At 42.3% G+C, this 15,272-nt stretch overlaps 1 protein-coding gene across 2 annotated transcripts in view; it reads left to right on the plus strand.

The window, feature by feature from the left end:
- The window catches only part of PRELID2 (PRELI domain containing 2), an 85,604-nt gene extending 70,867 nt beyond the window's left edge, over window positions 1-14,737 (plus strand). For both annotated transcript variants that reach the window (XM_004280405.3, XM_049708059.1), the window contains exons 6-7: window positions 6,000-6,069; window positions 10,444-14,737. In XM_004280405.3, coding sequence (XP_004280453.1) covers window positions 6,000-6,059 — 60 coding nt within the window. In that variant the 3' untranslated portion in view covers window positions 6,060-6,069; window positions 10,444-14,737. The remainder of the gene's footprint in view (window positions 1-5,999; window positions 6,070-10,443) is intronic.
- Window positions 14,738-15,272: the final 535 nt, after the last annotated feature.

The following is a 15,272-nucleotide window of genomic DNA, read 5'->3' on the forward strand; positions in this document are numbered from 1 at the left end:
GGCCCAGCCGCTCCGCGGCATGTGGGATCCTCCCGGACCGGGGCACGAACCCGCGTCCCCTGCATCGGCAGGCAGACTCTTAACCACTGCACCACCAGGGGAGCCCCTCTCTTATCTTTTGATGAGAAAACTGAATGCGGATTCCTCCCTTCTTCGCTCCCTGCGGTTGAAGTGGGCTAGAGGCAGATCAGACAGAGCCTTATGTTTTAAGAGCAGTGGAACACTGTTGAAGGGTTGAAGCAGGGAAGCGACATTTTCTTTTTTCTACCATTTATTCATACTGTTATGATTCTACATAAAGTAAATGAAAAGATTCCGAGAAAGTTTTATGTAAACCAACTTAATAAAAAAAAGTTTAGATTCAAAAGGGAAGTGAGATTTTTAAAGTAAACTCGATGTGTACCTTTTTATCAAAAGGTGAGTGGTTTTATAATGCACACTTCAGCATCTGAGATTATGTCACTTTCTAACTCCTCTCGGCTAATCAGGATTCTTCAGGACTCATTTTAAGTCCCTGCTTTGCTGTCAGTTCTTTCCGCAGGATTCCCTTCCTTTTATCTTTCATTCTTTATTCTTTCCTTGTTTGGTTTTTTCTCGTTTCCTATGGCAGCCCCTGTTATCCTGACCTTTCACCACACTTTCTAGGATGCCAACTACTGGGCAGATTGCACTATAATTCCAAAATTCACACTCATCAGCCTGGCATTCAAAAGTATCAGTTGGTCCGTCTTATGATTCATCAACATTGAGCATGTATTTTGTGCCAGATTCTGCACCAGACAATAAGGATTCAAACGTAAGTAACTTTTGTTCCCTGTTTCTGAGCACCTTACCATCTAGTGTGGTAGACTTGTAAGCTGATGATTGATGGGTTGATTGATTGATTCATTTGTTCATTCAGTAGACATTTACTGCATGCCTTCTGTGTACTGGGCATTGTTTTCCTAGGGGTTACATCTTGAACAAGACAGACGAGGCCCCTAGCCTTATGGGATTTGAATTCTAGTGGGATTAGATGATCATGAAAGACATTTAGATGAACAACCATTTACTGAGTGTTTACCAGAGGCTAGGTACTGTGGTAACCAGATCAGACATTATTTTGACAAATTCTTAGGACAAACCCATGTTACTATATTATCTCCATTCAAAGATGAGGCAGTTGAAGGTTGGAGAATTTAAGTAAAGTGCCCAAGGTTTCACAGCTAGCTTGGACTCCACCCTAAAACCTTTTCAGTGTTGTTGCATAATTACAGGGCTATTTGTGAGATGTTTTATGTGCTGTTGTCTCTTCCAGGAAAGAGCAGAACTAAGGTGGGAGGAAGAGTATGTGTGAGCAGGTGGGGAGTTTGCGGGGGAGTGGAAACATTAGAAGTGTAATAGTCTCATCTCCTGCTGCATCCAGTCCGCTTAACTGCACATGGACTGATGTTCCCACCCCCATGCCTTTTGTTAATCCCTCTGCTTGGACCTTCCCCTCACTCTGTATGTCACACTCATAACCAGGCTTGGGTCTTATACAAACCATTCACCTTCTAGTAGCTTCTGCAGGTCCTCCGTTCACGCAAGATCAGTCTCTACTTCCCTTCTTCCATTGACCTTTTTTTTTTCCCAAGTGTGGTAATGTTTCTCAGAGGCTGTGTTGTTTTTCAGTTATTTTGCATTCCTCTAATTCCTCCCAAGAGACCGATGATGCCCTCTTGAGTAGAAGCATCAAGGCTTATATGCATCTCACTCCTCACAGCAGCAGTGCAGTCTTTACACACAATGGGCATGGATACTGTTTCCGGTACTTATTCCAAAGCCATGATCCAAAAGAAATCTTGTTTTCAGTGGCGGGAGGAGAGGTCTTCCAGTGCGTAATCTGGTTATCACAGTACCTAGCTTCTGGTAAACACTCAGTACACAAACAGTTGTTCTTCATCTAATTATGGCCAATCTTTTATCATTGTGATAACTAACTGAGCAATTCTCTTTTGTTAAGAGCTCCCTATATATGTGTCTTTTGAGAAGTGCTTTAGAACTTTGTAATTTTTTTTTTTTTTTTTTTTTGGCTGTGCCGCACAGCTTGTGGGATCTTAGTTCCGCAACCAGGGATCGAACCCAGGCCCCTGGCAGTGGAAGCACAGAGTCCTAACCACTGGATGGCCAGGGAACTCCCCAAGAACCTTGTAATTTTTATAACGTCTAATATTACCCTCTTCTCCTCTGCTTGGACCTTCCCCTCACTCTGTATGTCACACTCATAACCAGGCTTGGGTCTTATTCAAACCATTCATCTTCTAGCAGCTTCTGCAGGTCCTCCCTTCATGCAGCCCTCTTTGGGGACTCATAGGTAAATCAGAGCTTCTTAAGGAAGCATCAGTTTGATAACAAAATAAAGATAGCATCTGGATCTAGCCACATTTAGTTCCAACTTATTCTGCCTTCTCTTCAGGCAAGCTTTTCGGTTTCTGTAATAATCAGCTATTTTTCAGATACTTCTAGAGTGGGGAATTGGTGAAATGTTTTGAATCTGAAGGACGTGACTCTGGGACTCCTCTGTGGGAACGTGTCTGGCCAGCACAGCCCTGGTATCAGGGAAATGAGCCTGAGAGGGCTCCCTTGTCTGTACCTTGGCAAATACAAAAAGATGGCCTGGTAACAGGGAGAAAAAATTCTCAGAGGGGAAGGACATAATAAAATCAAGCTGGTTTATGGTTTGTTAGTCCAAAAAGCTTTTAAGTTAAGCTCTATCTATAAAGGTGGATCCATGTAATATTTGTTCTGCATTTCAGGCATCACTGTGTGGTAAGTGGTGTAAATTTAGCCCCTTTAAGCCTGATCTCTTAGGGGTTGAATTTTAAGCATTGAAACTATTCGAAAGGACTCTATCGATTGGGTTTTGATTTGGTCCTTCCTTACCAAAGAGACAGACTAAATAATGGCTTGGCCTCCCTGGTAGGTTTTTTGTTTTTTGTTTTTAATTCATTTATAGGTCGCTCTCTGCCCCTGTTCTCCACCTTCTGTTTCTAACTGTTCTGCTTAAAAAGACTAAAGAGGTATGAGAGAGGGGGAAAAAAGGGAAAGAAAATCAACTGTCACAGTCTGAGCATAATTGATTCAATAAATAATGTCTTTCAATTCCCAAGGCAAACCCCAGCGTCTTCACTTATGTCAGTTAGCGCTCAGCTCAGTAGATGGTGGCATTCTTAATTTAGACAGATGGGAAGAGCTCACCTGTGCTCACTTCCTAAGGAAGGAGTCTGCTTTTCTGGTTTTAAAGACATACCGACAAGACTTATGGGCCCACTATGCAAAAAGAAGCTTGCAACTGTGACGTAACATGGCTATTTTTATTCTTCCTGAAAATAGAAGGAAGGCATTTAATTATTGCTCAGGGGTTTGTTGAAACAAACAAAAGAAGTTGAGACAAGGGGAATGAAATCTATTAGTCTGTAAGTTCCATGAATGCAGGGACTTAGGTCTGTTCACCACTTAATCTCCAGTGCACATAGCAGGTACACGATAAATATTTGTTAACTGTTCTGTGGTTGAGTGAGAGAGAGCAGAAGCGAGCACAATTCAGATCTTAGGTTAAGAATTAAGTTAAATTTCATTCCACTGGTTGTTTCATCCCCCAACCCCTCCTTTTCCCCCGAATTCTTAAAAAGGTGAGTAGCTCTAAGAGTACAAGAGTATATACTGTATCTTCACAAATGATTAAGGACGATTTTTTCCTCAATTCCCAGGCTTGCAGAGGTGGTATCAAGCTGCTTTTTACAAATTCTAGTATATGAGCTAGTTGTGCTTCAGAACCACATGAGGAATGTTTGCAGATTCCATGCCCCAGCCCTCGAAGTTCTGGTTGAATGGGTCTGGGTAGGGCTTGGGAATCTGTATTCGCTTTTGTGGGTTCCCCCAGTAGTTCTGGTGTGTGCCTGCACTATCCAGTCAACCTCCCAGGCCCCTTAGCTCTCTGGTCTAAGCTACAACTTTGTAAAAGTGATTAGCCTAAGGTACCCAGCAGAATAATTGGCAGGGCTGTGACCAGAACCCAGGTCTCTTGACTCTGACAACAGGGCTCCTGGTCCTACAGTCTACTGTTTTGGCTCACCCCACAGTCCGTGCTCCTTGGCATTGTCAAGATCCTTTAATTAATACTTCCTCCTCTCCAGCTAGTGGCAGTATTTGTGGTGACAGCCAGCTAGAATCTGAAGGACCTTCGGAAACCTCAAGGAAACGTTAGATTTTGTTCAGTGTACTTTGGTACTCAATATATCTTATTGTCTTCTCGAGGTGCATCCCCCTCCCGTGGCTCAGAACACACCCCAGGTAAGAAGTCCCTGCCTTTCACTTGGAGGCCCACTCAGTGTCTCCCAGCCCGGCCTGACCATGGCGAGCAGCTGGTACTCGTTAAAGGTACAGCTCTCTGGGGCCTACTTGAGTCCTATGAAATCAAAGCCTTCCTGTGCGGGGCCTGGGGACCTGCAGTTTAAGTTAGTGTTGATCATTATTACTCCCTGTCATCCACACTCCTGTCCCTGAGAGCATCGTGTCCCATTCCCCACAATCCAGCTTTGAGTTCCTTAACACCCCAGTTCATAATTACATCACAATCCTGCCTTTCCGTCTGAAGGTTCAGCCTCTGGTACAGAACTTGTCCTTGAAGGAGGAAAGAGGGAGTATCTGCTTCCTCTTTCTTCCAGGGTAGAATTTGACCGGCCGGGGTGGGTAGGTAGTCAACTTGATGCGTCCAAACAGCTTGATACATACAGTCATGGAGTGAGCCTTGCAAGGTTAAGGGGTGCCCTTGAAACCAGAATTCAGTGTCTGTTCCTTCCCTGGCTTTATAACTTAATAGCTGTATAACGCTGGGAAAATTACTTAACTCTCTTTGAATTTCTGTTTTTCTCATCAGTAAAACAGGGGTAAGAATAGTACTTGTTCATAGATTTTGTGTGTATTAAACAAGGTGTCCTAGTCGGCTCTCGGACACAGACTCAGATGGACATTTTTATGTGGAGGGTCACTGGAGAGGGCTCTCGGAAACAACTCTTGTAAGGGAGCGAGGCAAGCAGGATTAGGTAGGAGGTGACGTTGAACTGCGATGCAGTTGTGATGTAGGTCCCAGCTGATCCCGTGGGGAACTGTGGCGATGGGATGCTGTTCAGAGTTGTCCCGAATTGTGGGCGGGGGCTGGGCCTTTCTACACGCTACCCACCAGCCATGAGATGTGGGCCACCTCTGCAGAGGGGCATGACCTCAGGGAATGCATCTCCCTTTCGCTGAGGGTAGCTGTGTGCCAGTCTATGGTGCTGGCAGAAGGGGGAGGAGTGCCTGAGCCCTGGGGGTATCTCCGTGGTGCGCCCTGCACCCACTACCTCAGATAATGCACATACAGACCTTAGCAGTGAGTCTAACACATTTGTAAGTGTTCAGTGAGCACAGGCATACCTCGTTTTATCATGCTTTGCTCTAGCACACTTCGCAGATATTGAGCTTTTTACAAGCTCAAGGTTTGTGGCTACCCTGCATCAGGCAAGTCTTTAGGCATTATTTTTCCAGCATCGTCTGCTCACTTTGTGTCTCTGTGTCACATTTTAGTGATTTCAGACTTTTTCGATATCATTATACTCGTTATGGTGATCTGTGATTTTTAATGTCACTGTTGTAGTATTAACTATTACCATGATTATTCCAGCGCTAGCAGTGCCACTCAGTAACTGGGCCACTTTCAGGAAGTTCTTAACATCCCTTGGATGGCTTTCTTAGATTTAAAATGGAAGATTCACAGTTCTGCTCTGCCTGCTTCCCTGAGTAGTTCTGAGCCCATGTGAAGATAATGTATGTGAAATTGCTGAGTGGAATTTTATAAAAATGTAAAGTATGACTACGAGCCTTTTCTGAAAAGAATATATGGCCATGGCTTGGATTCCTTGAAGGGAAAGGTGGTGATAAATGTAAAAGTGCTCGTCCGTGAAATGTGGCATTTTGATTTTTCTTTCTTCTCTCCATAGGGAATTAGAATAATGGAGATGCTGTTAAAGGAACAGTGTGGTGCCCCCTTAGCTGAATAAAGAATCATCAGTGAGTACCAAAAGCAAAATCAGAATGATTTACTCAAGCCATGTCTTCATGCTTATAAGCCTGAGTATTATGCATCAGTCTCCCTGGGCTCTTCATGCTGTACGTTTCCCCGTTATATGCATGGGATACTGCCTCACAGGTTTTTGTTATCCGTTCTGTACCTTTATTTACTTGGTTCTTTGATTTTCAAAGCAGTTTTGTACTACGTTCTGGGTTACAACTGCACTCAAATTGTTTAAACTGTTTAACACAATCCACCATGATTAGCACCCTCAAGGTGGCATAGGTTTGTAGAGACTGCAGTTCAGAATTAACTGAAGCTTAATTTTATTGTCCTGAGAACAGTGAAAGGAGGGGTTTAAAATTGTATTTGGAGCAGCTTTAAACTGCTTCAACTGTTTAAAAGAAAACAAGACAGGGGCATGTTGATTGGCCAGTGAAATACAGACATTTTACGAGTCATGAATACTCCTCCCGATTTGGGGGCAGGGGTGCTCCCTGAAATGCTATTGAGAAGGATTCCAAGGCCTTGAGAATAACTCTCCAGCTCTGGGTAAGAGTGCTATGATTGATTAGCGATGTCTGCCACGGCACAGGATGAAGAATATAGCACTTGTGCTGTAGCACATGGCACTTTTAGGGCAAGTGATGTAGGGTTAACAGATAAGCAGGGGGATTTTGGAATTACTTCCTTTTTTTATTCCTTAAGTTTTTATTGTCTGCCTCAAGGACAATGGTCTTCATGGTGGAAAGGGCAGAACAAAATTATCTGAGAGACTCAAAGCCTAAAATAAATTTGTATAGTGGATTTGCATCTTACAAGATTGATTGGACTTTGATTTTTAACGTCTGAGAGAAGGTAAAACCTTTGAGTAGAGCACACATTGTTGTGGGTAGTTCAAAATTACCTCAAATTTCCTTATGTTGACTTAAAACTAGAGTATACATGGTTTTGTATAAGCAACTTGGTCTCTAATTTTGATATACAATAAAGTTTGAGAACAGTTAACCAAAGAGGAAGCACAAGGAATATTTGTGTACGAGGACCTCAGCGTTCAAAGCATGCTGGCCAGGCCTGTGAATGAGAATTGGAGAATTATAAAGGTTTCTGCTTGTTTGCGGGTTTGACTCCATTCTGATTAATATCAAGCCTCTGTATACATAACACATACTAATACATTTATTTATTATTGGAACGGCTAATCAAGATAATTTCATTTAGCACAAGCCCAGAACATGGCAGGTGCTCAAAAAATGTTGGCATGGAATCTGAATGTGGCGTGCTCCCACATCTCTGTACGTGGAAAAGCTGTGGAGAAGAACTTGGCCATATCCCCCTGTTTTTCCAGGCTGGCCTCCTGTCAGGCTCACCAAGCGCCACTAGTACTTGTGCACTTGAGCACAGAGCCCATCTTATCCTGCAGGGTGGGGTCTACAGTCAGCTCCAAGTTAAAAGAGAGGGCGAGGAGACTCCACTTACAAGTGTACATTGGTTTTCAGACTTTAAATTAGTGATTTGGAAACTTTAGTGAGTATCAGAATCATCTGGAGAATTTGGTAAACACAGCTTGGTGAGTCCCACTCTCAGAATTTCTGATTCATTAGGTCTGCAGGGGGGGCAGCCTGAGAATTTGTGCTTCTAGCCAGTTCCCAGGTGATGTTGGTGAGGCTGATCCATGGAACACACTTTGAGAACGATTGCTTTAAATAAGTTCTCATCTCTGAGTTTGAGACAGATGAAACGCAAGCCCCGCGAAAGCTAATAGCTGGGGTTTTGAAAGTGTTGTCACGTATTCCATCGACTTTAGATTAATCAGAGGAGGAATGATTTTCTTTGTGGGGCCTTTCCCTGATTTTAGCATCTCTGCTTCTGCTTGTTTGCCCTTTTTTCTTTTTTTCTTCCCCCTGCTTGAATGTTGACAGGCTCCACAGTGGAGCAAAGATGACTGAAAAGAAAAGAGTTGAGATTCAACAACAACTCGTATTTGAAATTATCAACTTGTGTTTGTGATTTAAAGTGTTGCTAATGGGAAAGAGGAAACTAAACAAGTATTACCTCCTGTCTTAAATGACCCATGGTTTTGTTTTTTTGTTTTGCTTTTACTGTGGTGGAGAGCTAAGTCATGAACTCAGGGCTTTGTATTTCCTTTTTTTTAAATTTTAATTAACTGTAGTTTATTTATTTTTGGCTGTGTTAGGTCTTCGTTGCTGTGCATGGGCCTTCTCTAGTTGAGGCAAGTGGGCTCTACTTTGGTTGCAGTGCCGGGCTTCTCATTGCCATTGCTGTCGCTTCTCTTGTTGTGGAGCACGGGCTCTAGGTGCACAGACTTCCATAGTTGAGGCACATAGGCTCAGTAGTTGTGGCACATGGGCTTAGTTGCTCCACGGCATGTGGGATCTTCCCGGACCAGGTATCGAACCTGTGTCCCCTGCATTGGCAAGCGGATTCTTAACCACTGTGCCACCCTGTATTGTTTCTAAAAAGCAACCAATTCCTCCTCGCTGAAGTGAAATAGTTGAGGTCTGGATAACTATTAGTTTAGTGCAGGACAGGTGCATTTAATGCAACAGAGTTCCCGAAGGATTTACATAGTTGGAACTGTCATAATTTATGACCAGTTTTCTCAGGAGCAAATATGAAGAGGTGTATACTCTTACCACTTGGATCTATAATTAATGCAAATTAGGGGCTATTGCTGAGACTTTAAGCTTTTTTCAAAATCAGCTTCATTTAGGTATCATCTGTGCACAGTTAAAATGACTAATTTCAATGTAGGATTTGGTATGTTTTGACACATATGTACAGTTATGTAAGCATCACGAAAAACATGATATGGAGCATTTTGAGGCATTGCTGTTGCTGCAGTGCTGTTGCCAGCTTATTACTTTTAGCTCATTTTCTTGACTGACTTTACAAAGTTTGGCAAGTTTGAAATAACACCTGTTTTAATGGAACTTTTTATTTTCTCAAAATTTTATCTACTGGAAGTGGGAGAATGTTTGTAGATGGGGGAACTACCTTTTATGAGCAGTAAAATGCTACGTTAAGAAAAGGCTGGCGGAGGGGGATTAGCTCCATAGCTGTAGAGCAGAGGTCAGCCAATTGTAACCTGGGGGCCAAATCTAGCCTGTGGCCTCCATTTGTAAATAAAGTTTTATTAGAAAACACCTATGTTCCTGGCTATGTTCCAGCTACAACAGAAAAGTGAAGAACTGTGACAGAGATCTTACAGCCTACAAAGCCTAAAATATTTATTGTCTGGTCCTTTAAGAAAAAGTTGTCTCTCCCTGGGATTAGAGTTTGCCTAAATTAACATCAGGTGGCCTCGTGGTGGTGGTTTGGGCTTTTTTTAATGTAGCATTTGATCACATCTTACCTCTGTTCCAAAGTTAATAGTGCAAGAGTTTATTTTTTCTGCATTAGCGCCAACATAACCACTTGGATGGTATTATTTTAAGGCATAAAAAAGCATTAAAATAATCACAACAAGGAAGTTAAGATACCAGCAATAGTGATCATTAAAATTGCTTCATAAAGTTCCAATGCATGTGCATGAATGGGATAGGAATATAGGCATTTTGTTTAGCAGATAAGATAGCACTGGGATGTGGCAATAGCGTAGGTGCCGTATACAGTGTACTCAAATTTTGAGCTTTGGAATTTTGCAGTTCTTAATGTTTTAAAAAAAATCTTAATGTTTTAAAAAAACGGGCCTGCACACGTGTGCCTAAGGAGACATTATTTAATATTTTTATATTCTACCACATTTCAAATTTGCATACTTTAAAGTCACATAGAACGTGACCACATTGTGTAGGGTACCTCACACTAAAGATGCTCCCTAGATCTCTCTGGCCTGTGTATCTAAGTGGGCGTTTGATAGTTAAAAAGCTTAGAAAGTGATTTTGTCCTGAGCCAAAATGGAGGTGCATAAATCTCACTAATCAGTGGGCTTGGGGTGTTGCTGCTGACACATCCATCTTATAGATTTTTGAGTTCCTGTCATTTTTGAAGAAAATAAGTAGCTCTGACATCTGTTTGTTCTTGCTGCTGGCAGTTGGGAGACCGGGCTTGGTGAGGTTCGAAAACACAGTAGAGTTCTTTCACATCGGAATGAGTAAGACCTTAATTTTAGCTAGATCTTAACTCCCCTTTGAACCAGCTCCTCTGGGCAGTTGGTAGTTTATTAATAAAATGAGGTGCTTGCTTCGTTTGAAGATCATTAGGAGGCGGAAATGCAATTTCTTCAAGAATTATCCGTAGTGATAGAGTTCAAGTGACTCTTAAGAGTTGCTTCAGAAAAGAGGGCAAATAAGTATTGATTGTTGAGACATGTTTATTAGGTGATAAAGCCTGTTTGCTTTCTCTTGCAGGGAAGCTGTGTTGTGTCTACTTTTGCTCGAGAATCTTTTCTCGGACACAACACATCCAAAGACACAGTTTTCGAAATACAGGTATAAGAATGCGGTGTTGGCAGCTTACAGAAGAGGAAACCTTTCTGCCGGGATATGACATGATGCACTCCCCCTGGGAGCCGACCTCAGATAGCGGCTCTCGTGGAGCTGAGACCTTCTGGCTGATTCTTATGGCATAATCTCTACGGTTTTACAAATAAAGGAAAAATCCCATAGAAGGTGATGTCTGCCCTTCTTCAGGATGTCCTGCTGAGTGCCTGGTGGCGGTGTTGGGGCAGCCAAGGATGGGCCAGAGGCATGGAAAATTCTGCTTTTGCCTGTTTGTTCTCTCCGTCGTTGCTCATAGGATTCATGAGAGGATTCTGGGGCGAATAAAGGACTTAAACCTGATACCTGATTCTTAGGTGGCCTGGAACAGACAGGAATATACCATACCTGTGTTGAAGTTAAGCCACATTCACAGTAATGTTGAAGATTCTCAGAAATCAGGAGCATTTGATTTCTCCCCATCAGTACTACATCCCTGCCGTCAGCTAGCTTTTATAATATAACACATGAACTGTGATTGGTCCTTAAAAGCACCTGGGGAGTGGGGAGACAGGCTCCTTCTAACTCATTCTGGGCTGTGGAGCAGATTATGCGATCTCTCTGTTTTTCATTGGGCAAATGGGGATAGTTGGGCACAGGTCTTTCTACTTGTGTTGATTAAACAAGGTTGTTTGGTATGAAAAGCACAGGTTTGGGAGTCAGAAGGACTCCGGTTTGCGTCTGAGCAGGGCCATGCAGCAGCTCGGTGATTACGTATGTAATTTAAAATCTTTCTTAAAGATCTTTCCTAGATTCCTTTTTTAGGTTTATAAAATGGGATTATAGAGTTAACCTTATGAGGCTGTTGGAACAATTGGAGATCATGTGATAAAGTGCCTAGCATGCTACCTGGTACACAGAAGTAAATAGAAGCTATTATTAGTACTTGAAACCATTTTGGAAATATACTTTTCTAATGTAAGGTAATGTAGTAGTATTGTTTGAAAATTAGGTGACGGGAGTTTGCATTCCCCATGATCCGAAGCCAAAATGTAAATGCACGCTACCTAAAAGAAAACTTGAAGAGGGGCAATAATTTGGAATTCATTGTCTTAAGTTAAAACAAGTTGGGCCATTACTGGAAAGTCCTGGGGAAATTATTTTTTTTAATATTTGAAAAATTTTCCATTTAGTGAATGATGAATTTCAAAGCAATTGTTTTCTTAAATTTATTTTTCTTTATCTTTTTTTAAACTTTAATACAAGCCTGCCACTGTGAGCTCCTTTTATTGCATTTGAGCTGTTTGTGCTGCCTGAGTTTTGTGTCTTAGGATAATTTCCCTTCATTTCCTTAGTGTTTCATTCTTCAGTTGTGTTGGAGGGAAAATGAATGGTAGAAACCAGAACACACTTTGCCCTTTTTCCAGTTTGTAAATGGCAGTTGGTAGGCTTTAGGAATAAGAGCACATTTACACAAATAAAAGGTGATGTGAATTATCACAGAGGTGAGAGGCGAGAAATCTGTACTTGGAGGTTGACGTTAGAATAAACGTAATTCTGGGAGTTCCCTGGTGGCCTGATGGTTAGGACTCCAAGCTTTTCACTGCCAGGGTCTGGGTCCAATCCCTGGTTGGGGAACTGAGATCCCGCAAGTCTCCTGGCACAGCCAAAAAAAAAAAAAGAAAGAATGAATGTAACCCTTCATACTCAACAACTTGCATTCTGTGAAAGCAGTTCTCAACCTTGACTGTCCATTAGAACCACCTGGGAGCTTTCTGCACTCCTGCTGCCTACCTTATTACATCTGGGACTAATAAGTCAGAATCTCTGGGGGTGGAACCCAGTCAGCAGTATTTTTTAAAGCTCCCTAGGTGATTCCAATGGCCAGCGAACACTACAGTTCTGGGTGATTTGCAGATATTATCTGATTCCTTTCTTCACATCTCCAAGGTAGGAAAGTATCTTTGTAGTAAGAATTATTGTTAGAGTGAAGCACAGAGAGGCTGATTTTTTGCCTTAATTCCTTGAAGCTCACGTGGCCAGTGCAAATGCCTGCAGGGGTCTGGCAGGTGATGTGATGTGTGCAGCAGGCTGGCGGCCAGTGGGGAGACCCCAGGAGTACCGTGGCTGTGGTGAAAGGTGGGCAGCTGCTGCCCGGCTCCAGCACAGTGTTGCCAAGTGGCTGGTTTTTCTAGTTCTTCCAATTTCCAATTTTCCAGGAAAAGATAGTATTAAAAAAAAGAAAGAAATCACCCAATTTTTATGTGTTGGCAACGAATTCAGGATTGTTTAAAACATTGTGCCTGCCAAACAAAACATGTTTGCCAGTAGTTTCCAGCCTTTGCTTCAAGAGTGTTAAGGACCAGCTTAAACATCTCAGCCAACTTTTAAGAGATTTGCGTTTCCCTATTCTGGTTGTAAGCTGCTTTCTGCCTCTCCTCCAAGACTGCTTTTACATGTATTTTCCTCCCCATTCCCAAGCAATCCTCTGAACTTGCATCAGACACTTATCCTCAGTTTCCACCCCCCACCCCCGTGGGCATCCATTACTTCAGGTTTCACATATATGGCTTAGAAATCGTATGCTCCTTTTAAAATTAGTTAGGGCTTGTTAAACTTTATTTTTATTATGTGTCAGAATCTTCTTCCTGTGATAAAACATTTAGAAGTCCACATGTAATTTGATTATCTATAAAATGTCAAAACCGGGAGTATAGCCTTACTGGGTGCATTAGGAACAAGGGTGGGAAGGGTTAATTCACAGATCTGACCAGTCTCCTCCTGACTGGGTTGCTGAACCTACACACGGAAGGTGCGGAGGTATTACAGTGATTCCCAGGCTTCTACTTGTACCAGAAATCCTTGGGTAGGTGGGCTCAACTGCAGGTTCCCAGGGCCTCCCCCAGAGATTCTGATTCATGGAATTTCATTTGGGACTCGGGGATCTGCATTTTAAAACGAGTTCACCAGGAGTCTTGGTCGTGCTGTTTCGCAGACCAGATTTTGAGAAACAGTGATTTAGGGGAGGTGTTTGTGGCCTCTGTGTCTTCTATCATTTAAGAAGGGCTTATAGTCAATTGGGCCTACTGATCAATACAGCTGATCACTCAGGACATAATATAAAGTTCTCATGCACAGAGAAGCTGACTGAGGCTATCCCTACATGGTTGAGGTGCTTTTTACCATGAACGGGCTTTTATGGTTTCAATCGTGGGAATAAAAAGGTGCTATATTCTTTTGATATAAATTGCTTTGTGTATTTTATAAGCAGTACCTGTGTAGTAATATCCCATTTATCAGACATCGTGGGTGCATGGTATAGCTGACTCAAGGTTATTCTTTTAAGTGTCACATCTTTTTTGCTCTATTTCTGCCATTTACACGGAGCTCTTTTTTTTTTTCACATCTTCATTGGAGCATAAATGCTTTACAATGTTGTGTTTCTGCTGTACAACAAAGTGAATCAGCTATACGTATATATATATCCCCATATTGCCTCCCTCTTGAGCCTCCTCCTAATTTAGTATACATTTCCCTGCTTTTGCAAACAGAATCTACTGAAGATAATGAAATCATTTCAGAGTCATCATTTATGTTTTGAATTCTTCCAGGTCCTATTTAGGTTTGTTAAAGCCCCTCCACTGAATGGCTCTGCTCTTTGAGTTTTGCCATGGTTTTCATAGTTTCTTCTTTTCCGTCACTGTTCCCTGTCGTTTCTCTCTTCCTTCACTCTGCCTGTCTCTAGGAACTTTGCTCTCCTTTACTATATGGAGTTGGGAATTGCTGTAATTGCATACTGTATGTCAAGTAACAGTAAACAGGAGCTGAGTCAGTCTTTGGGAGGCTTTTTTCAGCAGCGAAACGGATGAACGTTGCTGCATTGACTTGGTGACATTATTTTAGTGGCTCTGCTACTTCCTCTAACTTACTTCCTCATCCTCGACTGCAGTTGTCTGATCTGTGACCTCAAGATAACCGAGATACTGCTACAAATGATTTACTTAGATCTGTAAGCTGTTGTCTCCCCAGCTGTGTTAGTGTTTTTATATGTCCAGTTTTATAATGTGAAACGTAAGTAGATTACAAGTGAACATTTCTGTGCCAAGTTTCTGTGCAGGATAAAGTGTTTTTGATGCAGTGTTACTGTGATCTAGAGCTATAAATCAGTTGTATACCTGTGAAATTCAATCCTGCCGTCCTTCTGAAATAAAGGTGTCACAACTAATATTTATGTGTGAATTTTAATTTCTTGAGGGTATAACATCGCCTGGCAGAGCTTGTGTTTATCATTTGTAGTAGTGATTCTAGTCCTTTCAGCAGCCCCAGATAAGAGTGTTACACCAGCCAGATGATGTTAGCTCCCCACTTCCCCCAAGTTGAGCCGTTAACGTTTCTCCCAGAATTAAGCAGAAGCTGCTGTTACTGGGTGACAGAATGGGCCATGTGCTAATGGAGCAAAGGACCAGGATATGCAGAGCAAGAAGAAATGAAGCACAAACAGTGGTGTGAAGTCATGGGGTCCCAAAGGGGGAGGGAGAGACAGAGCAACTGCTTGTTGACCTGCTTGTGAGGCTCAGCTATACCTTCTGTACTTGGTTTCCGTGAGATTTGCCTTTATCCTTTTATTTGTCCGCCTTTTACTTGAATGTATGCGAGTGGATTTCTGTGCCTGGTTTCCAGAGTGCCTTGTCCAAGCCCTGTTGATGCCTTTCTTTTGTTAGAGCCTGAAGGCCTGTAGGGGTAGAGTCCTTGGTTCATCC

Source organism: Orcinus orca, chromosome 3, assembly GCF_937001465.1.
Source record: "Orcinus orca chromosome 3, mOrcOrc1.1, whole genome shotgun sequence".
In the NCBI taxonomy this organism is placed as follows: Eukaryota; Metazoa; Chordata; class Mammalia; order Artiodactyla; family Delphinidae; genus Orcinus; species Orcinus orca.